The sequence below is a fragment of the Suncus etruscus genome, chromosome 6, assembly GCF_024139225.1.
Source record: "Suncus etruscus isolate mSunEtr1 chromosome 6, mSunEtr1.pri.cur, whole genome shotgun sequence".
NCBI lineage: Eukaryota > Metazoa > Chordata > Mammalia > Eulipotyphla > Soricidae > Suncus > Suncus etruscus.
Genome location: NC_064853.1, coordinates 131,464,606 through 131,481,226, shown reverse-complemented (window position 1 = coordinate 131,481,226; position 16,621 = coordinate 131,464,606). Strand labels below are relative to the sequence as shown.

The 16,621-nt window shown below is 38.4% G+C and overlaps 1 protein-coding gene across 1 annotated transcript in view; it reads right to left on the bottom strand.

The window, feature by feature from the left end:
- The window catches only part of DOCK2 (dedicator of cytokinesis 2), a 442,819-nt gene that overhangs the window by 249,435 nt on the left and 176,763 nt on the right, over positions 1-16,621 (bottom strand). The window contains exon 27 of the mRNA XM_049775655.1: positions 14,436-14,584. Within this exon, the coding sequence (XP_049631612.1) occupies positions 14,436-14,584 (149 nt within the window). The remainder of the gene's footprint in view (positions 1-14,435; positions 14,585-16,621) is intronic.

Genomic DNA, 16,621 nt, shown 5'->3' with positions numbered 1-16,621 from the left:
TAAAAAAATGAATTTCAGTCACCTGCAGCTAGTGATAGTTTGGTGGAAAATCTCAAAAAATAATTAAAACCTATCATTATAGTCTTTCACAGGTATGTCTGAGTGACCTGTCTCCCATATCACACAAACTGTCAGAATTAGAGTTGGAAATAGAACTTACATGTTCTGAATGGCTACTGAAAGGTTCTGCTACCAGGCATCACCTTTCCTGTCACACCATTTCAACCCAGATAGCAGGAAAAGAAGAGATCATTCAGTGATTAATCAAAAGCCTTTTGAGGGACTGCACTTGGCAATGAGGAAGGAAAGAAGAAACATACATCAACTACAAGTTTTGTCGCAACTAACAAAATATTATAGAGTAAATCAGACTCAGAGAGGACATATTAGTCCCTCAAAAATGCACAGGAAGAGGTGAAGTTGGTGCTCATAAACTTTCAGCTAGAATTTAAACTGAAAATGAACAGATATTTTTTTCACTGTCAGGTCTGTGCCAAGTGCTCTCTGTCTGGATAGGGCAATCAAATGCAATTCTTGCATCCTTGAAACTTCTGACAAAGTAAGAGCACAGTTTAAAGATGAACCAAAGGTGATGAGTATCAGCTAAGAGTGTTCAAAGTATTCATGCAGAGAGGACAAATAAACGTGCACCTCTACTCTGTCACAGTGTCTAGCCAAAATATTGGTTAAATGGTCTCACACTGGCTGCCCTGGGAATTTGACCACTATTATTTTTCCACATTATTTCTGTGCGAAAATTCACACTGAATTCTAAACTGATGGATAAACAGTTTTAGTGCAATAATATTTGAAGTTAGTGCCTGGTTTTATACACATTTTAGTGCAACAGCAGCAAATTTACCTTTACTTGTTAGGATCTGCTGAGTATAAAAAAATAAAATTAGTGTCAGCATGAATTTCTAGAAAGTAGAACTAATTGAAGATGGAAGGATCAATCAAACCACAAAGATTAATTATTGAGTATCTGCTTGGGATTCGGCAGTATGCCCAGGCAGTGTAGAAATGCAGGAGAAATATAAGACTGAATCAGCTCTGTTCTTGGAGAATCTGTAAATGAGATAAAGGAGACCCACATAAGAACACTTCCAGTAAATCTGCAGAGTCAAAATCCTAAGAGAATGGGTGTGCATCAGTCTGGGAGGGGGCTTCATGAGTCAATTGGCCAGGTTTCATAGACAGCTATGCTTTGAATATTCAGAGACTTTATCCTGGCATTAGGAGGAATGTAATTAGTTGAGAAAGAATTAGGGCAGAGTGTGCACTGAAAATGAATAAATTGTTTGTACCAAGGACTAGAGTTGGAGAGTACAGAGGAATAAGGAGAGCATTTTTTCTAATCATCTTTGTATCATCAATGCTTAGAATAGTACCTGAAAAAACAGTAGGTCATCTGTTAATGTTTTAGCATTATTAGTTTTTTATTTATTATTATATATTTATATAAATATAAAATTATTATATTTATTATTAGTTTTAACACCCTGCTCCTTGAAAAAAAATAGGAAAGATGCAAGGGTATCTTCAGTATGTGCCAATCAGGTCTAAGTGTAATAAGTGTAAAGTTGCTCATAATCAAGTGCTAAATAATGCTAAATAATGGATAAATGGATAAATAAATAGTGAAAATGGACAACAATAAATAATAAATAAATAAATAAATAAATGCTAAGTAATGGATAAACTATAAGAAGGCAGCAGAGAAAGTGACCAAGACAAGGTGAAAAGAACCTGATATAATTTTTTCAAGGAAAGGAAAGCAGAGTTGGTCTGAAGAGGAAAGGCAAGGTTTTTATCCCCAGGACTCACAATTTAGAGCCTGTAGGGGTAAATCAGGTAAGAGACAAGCATAAATTGTGTCCTCCAGAAAACAATTGTAAGAAGAAAATCTAGTTTTTATTTCATAATTTTTCAAGCAAAACAAAATTATGTGTGATCTAGGCTCAGACTGTGAACCATTGATTGGAGATCCTCAGAACAGGAATAAGGAAAAGAGTTATGTCTTCCAGGTAGAACAAGCAGGTTCATAAAAACAACAACAACAAGGGATTGGAGGATGAATAGAAAAGATTGTGGAAAGAGGGAAAGGCAGGTCACAAAAATCCAGAAATACCCCTGAAAATAGCAGGCTACGTAGTTAGAGAAAAAAGCTGAGCCTGAAAAAAGGTGCCTAATAAAGTCAAAGCTACGTAGAAAGTCGAAGATGATGTTAGCTTGCTGAGTTGCTTGGAGAAACCATGCTAAAACTACATACTTTATTTTCTAACTTGGGCTAACTCAATTGTCTTTATCTCAGAGACTAATGTTATCTGAAATCTCCCTGAAAAAATGTCCAATCTGGAACTCATAGATGTTTTCTGCCAACTTCTTTGGTGCTTTCCTGGTTGTTGCCTCCAGATTATATATGACAGCTGGAGTATTATAGGCTGAGCCATGGATCAAAAGCATCTTCAAAAACAGAGCACTGCCTTTCTTGCTTAACACATTTCACTTAAGAATTTACATTCACGCCGGTTGAACAAATCAAAGTTATAGTTCCCTTAGTAACAGTAACCTGGACCAAGCATAGTTATATTTTTCTACTGCTGAGTGGGCTTTTAACTCTCCTGCCTCCCAACTGTGAAGGAAAGCTTTAATTCAAACAGTGTGCAAGAAATGCTTTATGGAAATCAAGTGGCCATCCAGTGAAGAGTTAGTGTAAATGGCTGTTCCTTTCAACACATGTCTTTATGCATGGGTTCCCTGAGGGCAGAAATCTCAGCCTTTCTAGTCTTGTGAAGTGGATGTAAAAGTACTTTCTCCCTATGTGCAAGCTGTTGTGTTTACTCTTTCATGGGTCCAAGTCCAACTTTGTTATCTCTGATACTGACACTGATGAAAGGTTCTAAGAGCCTAGGACGCAGGTGAGAGGAAAACTCTTGTTCAGGGAGCAACATTTAATGCAAGTAAAAATAAAACAAACAAAAAACCAGAGCTCAAGAAAAATAAAACTTAATGTCATGGTTTTTAAAATGCATTAATAAAATGTCAAAATATAATTTTAAAAACATATTACATTGAAGTATTTCTTGATTATTGGATTTTTTTGAGTCTTCTTCCAGTTTTTCTCTGCCCCAGGCTCCTGCTAGTGCTTCCTTTACTCTCCCCACCCTCAATTAGTCAGTTGAGTTGCAAATGGAAGAGGGCATTGGAATTTAGTTTTAGGCAAACATCTTTAAATTTTAGTCACATAAAAAAACAAAGGAATATTGAAACCTTCAAGAATTATTTGTTTCTGGTTGGTAATGATGGCATAAAACATGTTACACTCTTACTTTTATCCGGGAGGGTGATACTCATCAACTGTTTGAGAAATGCTCTCTTTTAATTTTTCAGGTTGGTTCCAGAGAATCAACAACCCAAAGGCAAACCAGTAAGTTATTCTAAACCATCTACTTTCCAATCTGACAAGCAAAGATCAGACAACATCCAAGCTCTGCACACTGCCCTGGGAATTACTGCATGCACCAGCAGTCAAGTAGTCCAAGCCTGGGACATCCCCGAGACCAGGTCAAGCTGAAATGCCCTGAGCACCATCAGATATACTCCCTATCTCTCGAATAATTGCTTAGTTGCTGAGAAGTTTCACCTCCCTACAGGTTGAGGCAATTCAGAGGGCAGAATTCTCTAGGAAGTCTAGTTATTTGTGCTTTTTGTTGTTTTAATGGAAAAGCAGAAAAACGTATTTCTCGGCATCCTTTATTTTCTGAAACAGATGTACAGATGTTCCTCTGCTTACATGATGTGCATGGAGTTCTGCCAGGATAAACATTTTTTGTCAGTTGAAAATATGTTGAAAAAAATCGTAGAATACACTAACTTATGGGCCACCAAATAGGCCTACCTTAAATGTGCACACAAACACATTACTGGTCAACAATTGGGGAAAACCACCACCGAACCCAAAGCTCCTCTTCAAATAAAGTATTGATAATATCTGAGTACTAAGCAAGACCACTGATGATAAAGAGAGCCTGCTCCCCTCATGGTGGCAGCAGGACTGGAAGCTGAGGCTTGCTATTACTGCTCAGCATCGAGATTTTTTTATACTGAACATACTGCAAGTCTAGGAAGTTCAAAACCCAAACTTTGAACTAAAGTTCAAAAACTGCTTTTACTGGTATTATACCATTGTCAAGACAAACCATTCCAGTCAGAGATCTTGTACTTTGGGGAATCATCTTCAAAATACATTCATTGTGAGTGACCGGCTCCTACATATTTCAAAGATAAGCTTTATTTGAAAATAAAACTTTTTTTAAACTTTTTTATTTGAAAATACTTATTTATTTGAAAATAAAACTTTTTTTAAACTTTACTTATTTTTTGATTGATTGGTTGTCGGGCCACACCCAGCAATGCTTAAGGGCCTCTCCTGGCTCTGCACTCAGAAATCACCCCGGGCAGACTGGTGGACTATATGAAATGCAGAAAATCTGAACTGGGTCCCTCCCAGGTGAGCCACATGCAAGGCAAATGCCCTACCGCTGTGCTATCTCTCCAGCCCCTGAAAATAAAACTTTAGTCATCTTAAAATGTTAGTAAAGTTGCAAAAAATAATAAAGTTCCCGCTAAGAAGTCCTCACTCAGTTTTCCTTAATGTTAGCAAAATGCAGAGATTTCCAAACTTATTTGGCCTACTGCCTCTCTCTAGTAAAAATTAAAGTATTCCTTGCCCTAGGCTTTAGCTTGTCTTCTTATTTACTTGGAGTTAATTTTTATTAATTGGTTCTCTAGGACATATAGCTGAGTGTTTGTCCATTTTGAAGTATGAATACTTTACTACAGTACATCCCTGAACACTCACAGGGAAAAGATGGGTAGTAGCAGAAAATAAATAATATTTTCACCATTGAAACAGTATATTATAACCTCAAACACCTAGCTAAAAATCAAACAAGCTAAGAATCAATCAATCAAATTGAGAACTGAATTTTGAGTATTTAAATTCTGAGTATAACTTTGATGTTACTTTGGTTTATTTTCTTGTAAATATCTAGATCAATATTTTTACCTTGGGGGCCACACCTGGCAATGCTCAGGGTTTTCTCCTGGCTTTGCATTCAGGGGTGGGTGGATCTGATGGGGTCAGTGGACGATATAAGATGCTAGGGATCAAACGTGGGTTAGCTACATATAAGGGAAACACCCTACATGCTGTGCTATCACTCTAGCCCAATATCAATTTTTAAATGGATATATTTAATGAATAACTTATTTTTAAAAAGTTTACATTGAGTCTTCCTGAGTTGTCTGAACCAGTTCCACTCTACCACCCCATAGAGAGTTATCTAGTACCTAGAAGTTCAGAGACACTCTAAAGAATCCATAAAGAGACAACATGACAGTTCTCTCCAGCACTTTCAGAAATCTTCATGAGGTCCCAATACCCTGTAGGGGGTGGACTTGTTCCAGTAGCATCTGCTGGTTCTTGGCAAGAACCAAGGATGCCAAAGCATCTGGCTGCCACCAGGGCTGGCTTAAGATCTGCCACAGCACCAGTGGGGATTAGAGTCCTCCCAAAGCTCAAGAAGCCACTTGAACCTTTTCTGTTCTTCAAATCATTACAAGAATGTTGTGAAAGTTGCTTGAACAAAGACATAGTGAAAGGGAAAAGAATGGCACAGTACTGGGGATGGATAATGTGCCAGGTCTAGTCCTGGATATTTGCATAGGTGTTCTTGTTTACTGTACTCCTGAATCACTTGGGGAAGCAGCAGTCCCATTTCTACCAGGAGTTCACATGTTGTCCCAAGGCTCCCCAACTGAAACTTAAGCAAGTAAGATGGTGCATGTGAGAGGCAGCCTAAATGTTTAGAGACAGACACATAATGTAGCTTAACCCAAAGCTCTACCTCCTAAGAAAAACAAATGGTGAGTTTAGTGTAAGCTGTGGTAGCAATATGGTGTGGAAAAGGCAGATTTTGGAGTGAGTAGAATGATTCCCTCCAGACACTGCCTTGTACTAGCTATCTTAACTACATTAAGAATGCCTTTTCGGGGCTGGAGAGATAGCATGGAGGTAAGGCCTTTGACTTTCATGCAGAAGGTCATTGGTTCAAATCCCGGCATCCCATATAGTCCCCTGAGCCAGCCAGGAGCGATTTCTGAGTGTGGAGCCAGAAGTAACCCCTGAGCACTGCCAGGTGTGACCCAAAAACTAAAAAAAAAAAAAAATGCCATCTCACTCACCACAAAGAGTGATGAGTGTAATTAGAGAAATAACTACATTGAGAACTATCCTAACGAGAACGAATGAGGGAAGTAGAAAGCCTGTCTAGAATACAGGTGGAGGTGGGGTGGGGAGGAGAAAGATTTGGGACACTGGGGATGGAAATGTTGCACTGGTGAAGGAGAGTGTTCTTTACATGACTGGAACACAACCATATCATGGTTGTAATCAAGGTGTATAAATAAAAATATATTAAAAAATGCCATTTCGCTTCTCTCTAGGCCCTCACTTCTTTGCTCATATAATGGTGGAAAATATGCCTTGCCTTTCCATGTGATGGCCGGAAATGAGCAATTGCTGTGTATGTTAAATAACTTCATTAATAAGGTGCTGGGAAAAAATTGTGCTCTGTATTATCACCTGTGGAAATGTAGGGGCTACCAGGAAATGCCAAGGAAGCAGAGGAAGGATGAAGAATAAAAAGAAACTGGTCTTGAAGCGAGTGGAAGCATCTCATCTGTTTCAAGTTGGGGTTTAATTAGTTGTTCTGTTTGGAATATTCTGCAAACAAAAGAATGTCAGCAAGCCTGTATCTCTGATTTTTATTTGAAATATGAGGGAGCAGACAGGTTAGAAGAAAATCCTACTGCTTCACACAGCATATTGATTTCTAAAAATGAAATGGTGCTGCACGCAGGAGCCCCCTTCAGCTTTGCAGCGGGCCCTCTGAGGGTCACTGGAGGGATCAGAACTGAGGGATGCCATATGGGGTACTCTTGAGAAGATGACACCCAAACATAGAACTGCAGGATTTTTCACATAAGGCAAGTAAGGGGTAGAGCTGGATCATAAAATCCTAGAGTCTAGACCATCTTGTGTAGACCATAGTCCATTCCCACCCATCAGGACTGTAAGAGCTACAGACATTGATACCATTTTAATATTAAGTCTAATCCTCTTTAAGAGGATTAGAAGAGCCATGTGACACTTGTGTATATGAAAGCAAGTTTGTATATATTACTATAAATATATGCACTCCAAATCACATGTGCATATTTAACTTGTTAGACCTTGTCCATCACACATAGGAAAATTAGGGAAGTATTGGTAGGAGATAGGGATAAAAGATAATGCATATACAATCACATACACACACATACACACCAAGAGAAGGTTTTCCACAAGCCGAGGGTGAAGTATCATAAATGGTATCAATAATTCCACTCCTGCATCTGACATCCAAGGCAGGCATAGAAGAAAACGCCTTCCTAACTCTCAGAGGCAAAGACCGAAGGGATAAATCAAACCCTGCCTTTGATTTGGTCAAGTCACATCCATTCAAGTATTCAGCCTACAGGTTGATCTCTATGCTCTGACAAATTCACAGACATTGACAACATAGGTGTTGGGCAGAAGAGGCACAGTTGATCCCCTCTGGGTCCACAGTGAGAACTGCAGAAGAGCCTTAAGAAAAGGCATTCTGAGAAATGAACATTTTTTTTTTTAGATCTTGAGCTACAATTTAGCAAGGCAAAGAGTAAAGATAATGTGCTCCTGTAGTGTGTCCAGTGCATGCAACAGCCAAGAAAGGGGTGTTGGTGATCACCAGCATTCCATAGGCCTCTGAGTCCATCAGGAGTGATTCCTGAGTACCTTTGCTGGGTGTGGCCCAAAAGCAAGCAAACAAATTAAAAAAAAAAAAACTACACACACACACACACACACAAACTGATGTAGGAAGAAAAAAGTAGAGGAGGAACTGGAAGTGGGGCAAGGTTAGAATAGGTGGTTGTGTGAAGTCAGAGGAGCAAGAAGTGCTCAAAACCTCTGTGGTTTGGACTGAAATGATAAATTATAATTTATAAATGGGGAAGCAGAGATTAAATGGCTTGCCTCAGATCATGTGGCCTAAGTGATAGTTCAACAGGTAGGGTATTTGCCTTGAACTTAACTGATTCAGGTACAACCCCAGCATCCCATATGGTCCTCTAAGCACTGCCAAGAGTAACTCCTGAGTGTTGATCCAGAAGTAATACTTGAGCATCATCAGGTTTGACCCTCTCCCCAAACCAAACCAAACCAAACCAAACTAAAAACTGTGCTCAAAGCATGGTAGGGGTCACTCCCAGCCAAATGTCACATGATTGCTATAAGGAAGTCCTGATTCCTGACTGGAAATGGGGAGAAGTAGAAAGCAAAAAAAAAAAAAAAATGAAAGTATTATCTGAATTTAATCTAAAAAAGTATATGATTTTCCTTGCATAGAAAAAATGGAACTGACAACATTATAGGCAAGAGAAAATGCATGAGCAAAATTCTTCTCTACTGATGTCTAAGCTGATGAATAAAAATGTCAGAACTCCCAAGACATCCATGACTAACAGAGAGCCTTGGTTAATGTTCCCATCCCCCATCCCATCCTAGGTTTATTCAGAGTTTAAAAAATATTCTGAGCATTCTTGCTTCTCCAAGATCTGGACACAACCCACACCTCTTGCCTCTTCAGAATTAGGAGTCATCTTAGCTACTTTATGATTGCCTAAGCAGGATTCAAAACCATGACTCCCTTTTCTGTTAGCAGAATGAAACATGAAAATGAAAAATTTGTTTTAAGAGGGAGAAAAACACAACTCCCTCAGGGTCTGCCGCAAAATTGAATTTTATGAGTTACTCAGAAGCTAGGGAAGCACAGAAAGAAGCAGTGTGAAATCACCTTTCAAAGTAACCAGAGATGACAACTAAACTTACTCAGCGAGGGGGAGAAAGGCAGAAGTCAAGCCTTTCATCCTTCACCTCAGCCTGTCCCTTTCATATGCTAAGTGTAACTCAGGCAAGCCTGGGTAAGAAAATTTAACACTATCATTAAAAAAACATAGGCACCCAGGCTAAGGTGACGTCTCCCCTTGAGTCATATGCCACCCAGGGTTACAATGAATAGGCTAATAATGGGGAAACATTGCTTCCTCATGCCAGGCCTGCTGTGTTAGGCTGTAATTACCCAAACAATGGCAATCTACTGAAGACAAATGTCCTTTCCCAACCCCCAAACACACTTCCACCCCGCCCTTACCAAAGAAGCCTGGCATTCAGCACTGTAATTGCCAGATTCTGTGCTCAGGTTCTACCTCCGGGCAATAGTTCAGGCAGGGCAGATCAACACATTCTAAGCATGGGGTAGGAAGATAGGTTGTTCCCTGATGCCCTCAAAGAGCCAGTGACAAATAGACAGCCTTGCTGTTATCAGCAGGGAGGATCCAAACAACCAGAAGAAAAATCCAGAACATTTACCTTGGGAGCCTGTTGTGTTTTTCTTCCAATTTTGAGAAGTTATTGCCTGTAGAAACCCTATTGCACATCCGGTAGGCTGGGACTTCACAGTCAGATCTTTGCACAGGTTGCATACCTACTATCTCACAAAAATGAATGTCGGAGTACAAGGAAATGTGTTTGAAAATTCTGCTACTTTACGGTTTATTAAATGCCATCTTGAAAATGCTAGGCTTTATAGACTGGAAAAGCTCTTTAATTTAGAAGGTAGAGGTCTAAGAATAAGCCCAATTGTTCTGTTTCCAGTGAATACTGAAGATGAAAACAAACAACGAACAAAAACACAACAAAAAGACTGCATTTGAGTAGCATCTCATCAAGTGAATTCTCTAGAAGGGCAGCATCCATATGCTCTGGGAATTTGTGAATGATCAGGTCCCATCCTGCAAACCTAATGATCAGAGACCTGATTAACAGCTCCTCCAGGTCCTTCGGATACATGCTCAGTTTAAGATGTGCCCTAGGGCAGTGATCCTGCACCCCATTGTGCATTTCATCACTGGATAAAGTGTTCCCTGTGAAACCTCCACCCACCTCAGACCAACGAAATACAGGTAGTTTAGGAGCTTAGGCAGACTTGCTTTCCAAAAGCACCACAGGAAATATTAAGGTGCAGCTGAGAGAATTAAAAGCCGAGAGATTCAAATAAAATACTTTTGGGTTTCTGATGTTTCAGCTAAGTTCAAAGCAATAACGGCTACTAAATGAATCTTTTCTTCTTCTTTCTTCTTCTTCTTCTTCTTCTTCTTCTTCTTCTTCTTCTTCTTCTTCTTCTTCTTCTTCTTCTTCTTCTTCTTCTTCTTCTTCTTCTTCTTCTCCTTCTCCTTCTCCTCCTTCTCCTTCTCCTTCTCCTTCTCCTTCTCCTTCTTCTTCTTCTTCTTCTTCTTCTTCTTCTTCTTCTTCTTCTTCTTCTTCTTCTTCTCCTCCTCCTCCTCCTCCTCTTCTTCTTCTTCTTCTTCTTCTCCTCCTCCTCTTCTTCTTCTTCTTCTTCTTCTTCTTCTTCTTCTTCTTCTTCTTCTTCTTCTCCTCCTCCTCCTCCTCCTCCTCCTCCTCCTTCTCCTTCTCCTTCTTCTCCTCCTCCTTCTTCTTCTCCTCCTCCTCCTCCTTCTCCTTCTCCTTCTTCTTCTTCTCCTCCTCCTCCTTCTCCTTCTCCTTCTTCAACAAAAGGACTTTTGTTATAGCCATATATATACTGTTTAAATGTATATGTACTATAGTTTCTTTAACTGACATCTGTTCTTGAATATTTTGGTTGTTTTCATATTTTGACTATTTTGAACATAGGAATACAGTCTTTTCTGTGTTGGGGTTTTGGGCCCTTGGGATATGCTCCCAAGAGTGAAACTGCTGGGCAAATGGAATATTACTTAACCATAATAAAAGATGAAATCAGGGCCAGAGAGATGGCATAGCGGTGTTTGCCTTGCAAGCAGCCAACCCAGGACCTAAGGTGGTTGGTTCAAATCCCGACATTCCCATATGGTCCCCTGTGTCTGCCAGGGGCTATTTCTGAGCAGATAGCTAGGAGTAACCCCTGAGCACCGCTGGGTGTGGCCCAAAAACCAAAAAAAAAAAAAAAAAAAGTAAAAAAGTAAAAAAAATAAAAGATGAAATCATGCATTTTTCTGCTACATGGATGGATCTGGAAAGTTTCTGTTGGGACCTGGGTTCTAAACAAGGAGGAACACCATTTTGTAAAGGCGTCATGGCAGGTGTCCTCAGGTTCTGAGCAGGGAGAGATGCTATTTTGTAAGAACCACATGGTGTAAACCACACGCTAGGTCTTCACAAGCCTATTTCTATTAACATCACCACAAGGTACCTGACCATACCAGGTAGCTTATCAGGGGAGGATGAGGTAGCAGTAGGAAGGTATCCCTAGACAATAGCCAATAATTTTAAAGATGTTCAGAAAGCTGGACCCTCCCTATATCCCTTTCCTATATAATCTTCCTCATGACCTTGGGTGGGATTAATTTCTTTTGGGAGATTACCCTGGCTGGCCAATTTGGGTTCTTTTTGGCAGATGGATTAAAGTATTACCTTTTATTGAAATTGTGTGATCTCGTTTTTTTTTTTATTCACTCAGCATAATAGTCTCCATGTCCATCCATGTATAGGCTACACAATGGAATACTATGCAGCTGTTAGGAAAAATAAAGTCATGTTTGTTTGATTTTTGGTTTTAGGGACACACACAGAAATGCTGTGGGCTGACTCCTGGCTCTGCACTCAGAAGTTCCTATAGGCAGTGCTCAGGGGACCATATGAAATGCTGGGGATCAAACTTAAATCAGCCATGTGCAAAGGAAGTACCTTATACACTGCTATCTCTCCAGCCCTTAGATTTGAATTTTGAACCTGCCATTTATTTTTGTCTGGACTTGAACATTAGGTCTATGAATTTCAGGATTTTATTGGAAAAATGGAAATAATAATCCTTAGGTGCCAGAGTAGTAACACAGTGGTAGGGCATTTGCCTTTTACTCGGCTGATCCAGAACAGACCTCAGTTCCATTCCCAGAGTCCCATATGGTCCCCCAAGTAAGGAGTGATTTCTGAGTGCATAGCCAGGAGTAACCTCTGAGTGTCACTGGTTGTGGCCCCAAAACAAAACAAAACATAAAAAGAAATAATAATCCTTAGCACTAATCAGGGTAAACAGAGAAAACAAAGATTGCATTTAACGTAGTATCTAGTAATAAATAAAATAACAGTGTAATTGTTTATTAATTAATAATCATTAATTATTCACCCTTGAAAATTCAACTAAAGCTTTATTTTGTGACCCTTATCAAAATGCTTACATAATCATATACTCAGTCTTTCTGAGTATAGCATTTCTGTGTACACATCTAGATTTTAGAAGTTTAATTTTATTGCCATCACTTGTTTATAAGATTTAAATAATTTCCTTAAGAGGGATGCCATCCTTTTGTATACAATCTGGTAACTTATGAATGACTGAATAAGAGAATGGAACATGCTACTGCTGCCTTGTAAGGAAATAAGTGACTTTTTTATAATATAAGGATGAAAAGGAAGTGAAAAAGCACGAAAGAGTAATTGATAACAATGGGAGCTATGGACAGTAAGGAACAGTGCTCCGCAGGATTCTCTATGGTCTATCACAGATAGAGTTATTCAAAAAGTTCGTTTCAAAAAATATTCTGAGGAAGATGAAAAGGCAGGAAAGAAGGAATTTTCACGCAGAAAAGATTTCTCTGTTGTCTGGGTCCACACAATTCTGTAAACTAGCCTGTCAGAGCCAGATAGTTAATTCTGCAAACTGAGTACATGTTTTGCATGCAAGAAACCCAAATTTGATCCCTGCAAATGCATGGTCCTTTGAGTACCCCTAGGAGCAAACTCTGAGCACCAAGCTGGGAATAAGGCTCTGAGAACTGCTGAGTGTGGCCCCCAAATCACAAGGAAAGCAACAAAAGTTATTCTTAGGACCAGACAGAATTCAACAGATTGAAATACAACATTGCATATAAGAGACCCAGTTTAATCCCTTGAACAATCTTCCTCATGAGCACAGACAGAAGTAACCTCAAACATTGAGCAGCACTGAAAAGAGTAGCTCCTGATACCACTGGTGTAGACCCCAGTCTAAAACAATGTAGATTAAAATAAATTAAAAGCAAGTAAATCTAGCCAAAGAATAGTAAGCAGCATTACAACTTAAAGTAATATTTTAAATACTTTTTTGGCCACACCCGGTGATGTTCAGGGGTTACTCCTGGCTATGAGCTCAGAAATCGCTTCTGGCTTGGGGGACCATATGAGATGCTAGGGGATCCAACCATGGTCAGTCCTAGGTTAGCACATGCAAGGCAGATGCCTTACAGCTCCGGCCCCATACTTTAAATAATTTAAAGACATAATTTAAAGAATAGTTAAAGCTGCCCAGGGAAGCTAAGTCAATCAAGAACCCTTACTTTCCCCTACCACTAATAAAGAATTATGGAACTGGATATATAACATAGGCATCAAGCATTTATGACACCACCTGGTCCCCCAGGAAGTACCACTGGGTGTGGCTCCTAAGACCTCTAAGCACTACTGGGTTTTCCCAGGCAATCTTTGGCACCACAGGGCCCTAACAACAACATAACCTCAGGCCCTCGCATTGAACCACTGGCTTGGTGAGCCAAAAATCACTGATGGAGCTCTGGTATGTCCCTGCAAAAAAATTTTTTTTTAATTCTAGCCTAGAATTATTACTCAGTCTTTAACTTTATCCCATACTCCATCTCCCTCGACATTCTCTTCTGATTCTACCTTTTGGAAGTATTTTGCTTATTTTTCCTATTTGGCTCCATCTCTGCTTTATATAATTGTGAGTGATCTCTGCCAAGTAAATACTGGCTTCAGAGCCATAGCCATCTTCTTACCATTTATCCCAATCCACCCATGTATTATCTTATCTCTATACTCTAGGAAGAATCTTAAAAAAAAAAATAACCATCACAGGTGATAATTAAGGAAACAAAACCCCAGTCAATAGGCTAAGCAAGCAGAATAGAGGTTGGTTTAACTAGGCAGACATTGAAGAGTTGCCCTCCAGCCTTTGTAAATGATGCCATTAGTCAATGGACAAGTTATCTAAAAGTCTGCAATATTTCTATAACTATGCCCACAGAAAGTATCCTAACAAGAAATATGGTAATAAAATACTACATGTTAGACCTCCAGTTCCCAAATCATCTTTCACAGTGATGGGGATTAGTCACTGGAAAAGTAGGCCTGCTGAGCAAGCCATTGACTTTTATCTTTAGACTTCAACTACTATTCATCAGCATCAATATTTTAGCATCTAATCAACTCAGCTCTCATCTGAGTCCAGGATATCTACATCATCTTGAGGACTCACCACATCCTGACAGCTGAGGACCTCCAAAATGCTGTTCAGTAGTTCAACACAATACTTCTTCTCCTGAACCTGGTGCTGCATCTCATCCTTCTGTTCCAGTAGCTCCTTCAATTCCTTGGTGATGACAGGCAGTAGAATATCCCTGCATTCTGAAACAAAGGCAGTTCAGAAAAATTGGAGCTTCCTCAGTTTTTAGTTTCTTTTCTTTCTTCTTTATAGATAGTTTCCCATTACATAAATAATTTACAAAAGTATTCTACTTGTAAACATTTAAATATTAAAGATTAGTAAATACTGTCCTTAGGATAGTATTCACATTTCCGTTCACTTCCCAAGCTTACTTCCCAGCAGCAAACAGTGACTTAGTAAACATATTTTCATGTGTACTTCCATATAAATACATACCTCAAATATACATACATTTATTATATATAAGTTTATTGTATGCAAATGAGTGTCACTTTGATTTTGCCTTTTACTTGTCATATTAAGCTGCGATAATAAAGCTTCAATATATTTAAAATAAATATATAATACAAATAAATGTCCTTTTATCTTTATTTGATTTTATAAAAAGGGACTAAACAAGATAAATTGTTTCTTTATGTAATAACTCTTTGAGATCCTTATTGTTATTAGAAATAAATAATTAATAATTATTAATAATTAGTTTTAGTATTCCCTAATAGAAATTTGCTTGTTTAGGCATATATCCCTGTGATGGACATTTTTCATAAGCACAAACAGTACAGAAATAGGTAGCCTTTACATTGCTTCCTTGTATAAATGATTTCTATTTTTAATACATTAAAACTTTTTCTTGATATTTCTGTCTCAGAAATTTCTGGAAAGTTTCAAGATCTTACACAGCTTTATATCATATTTTCTTGAAAATGGCACAGCTTGAGAGACCAGAAAGAAAATGTTTTACACCATTCTTCACCGGATCTCTCTTGAACTAAAATATGAATCATATACACCAGGATTTCATCTTCATTCAATCCAAATATACATTATATATCTTTGATGTGGGAGAAATTGTATTTCTAAAAGCACAAAGGTAAGTGGTGTTTCTCACCACATAAATACTTAAAATCTGACTAGTAGAGGAGACTGGCAACAAAAAAGAGCAATGGTAGAAGACAGAAAGAGATAAAAGTGGGAAGAAGTAAAGAACATCTCTTATAATGTCAACTTTACAATTATACTCAGATCCCACTGCAAAGATCAAATCAAAGAGAAGGTCAGTTATGAGATATTACATACAATGATCATCTGCTTAGAAGCCACCAGACTTTAATTTCTACTTAAACTGAACTATATGAGTATAGTTTTATGGAAGGGTCTTGATACTATACTAATCTTTAGAAGATTTAAACAATAGTGTTCTGATAGATAGAAAGCTGAACTGAATGATGGTTTAGTCTCTATTCAAAATTCTATAACTCCACAAGTGGAGGATCAGAGAAAATAACAGAAGAAGGATGTATGTTAGGTAGAAAAACTTAGGATGCATGCATTGTTTACAAATTACTAAGGTTGTGAGAGCTGCAGATCACTATCCAGGAGTATCGGTGTTTTTTAATCTAAAAGTTGTCAACTATAGATTATCAAAATCAACGTTCCCACAAGATGAAGTCTCTAAGTGCCAAAAATCAGCAAGATTTTAGCTGAGAAAGCCATTAATAACTTGGCCTATTTTTTTAAGAAAGTACTTTGTCTTCTATTTAACCACAATTTATCAGAAAGTCTGGCTCCTCTCTTTAGAGATGAAATCATTTTTCTCATTTGTAATTGGACCTATAAAATTATATTAGTCAGTAAAGCTTCAGGAAGCAGACTTTCTAAATTGTCAAGCAAATAAACACAAATGGTTTAAAACAAACATTATGGAGTCCTAAATCAATCTTCCGAGGCAGAAGCTATGTGTTTAAGAGACCTGAAAAGGGCTGAGAGACTTGGTGACAAGTTCAAAACATAAAAAAAAAAAAAGTAATGTTCTGGTAGCATCCAAATTATTTCTTTATCTTACTAGTTATCACATTATGTGGAAATTGTCTGCTTTCCTCCATTCTATGAAGTGAGATTCTTATCACTCAGAAATGAAGCTGAGACCCAAAACTGAGAGCAAAAGGTATAACTGCAAAGCATTCTAAATTTAAACAGCCTCTTGTAGGTGGGATATG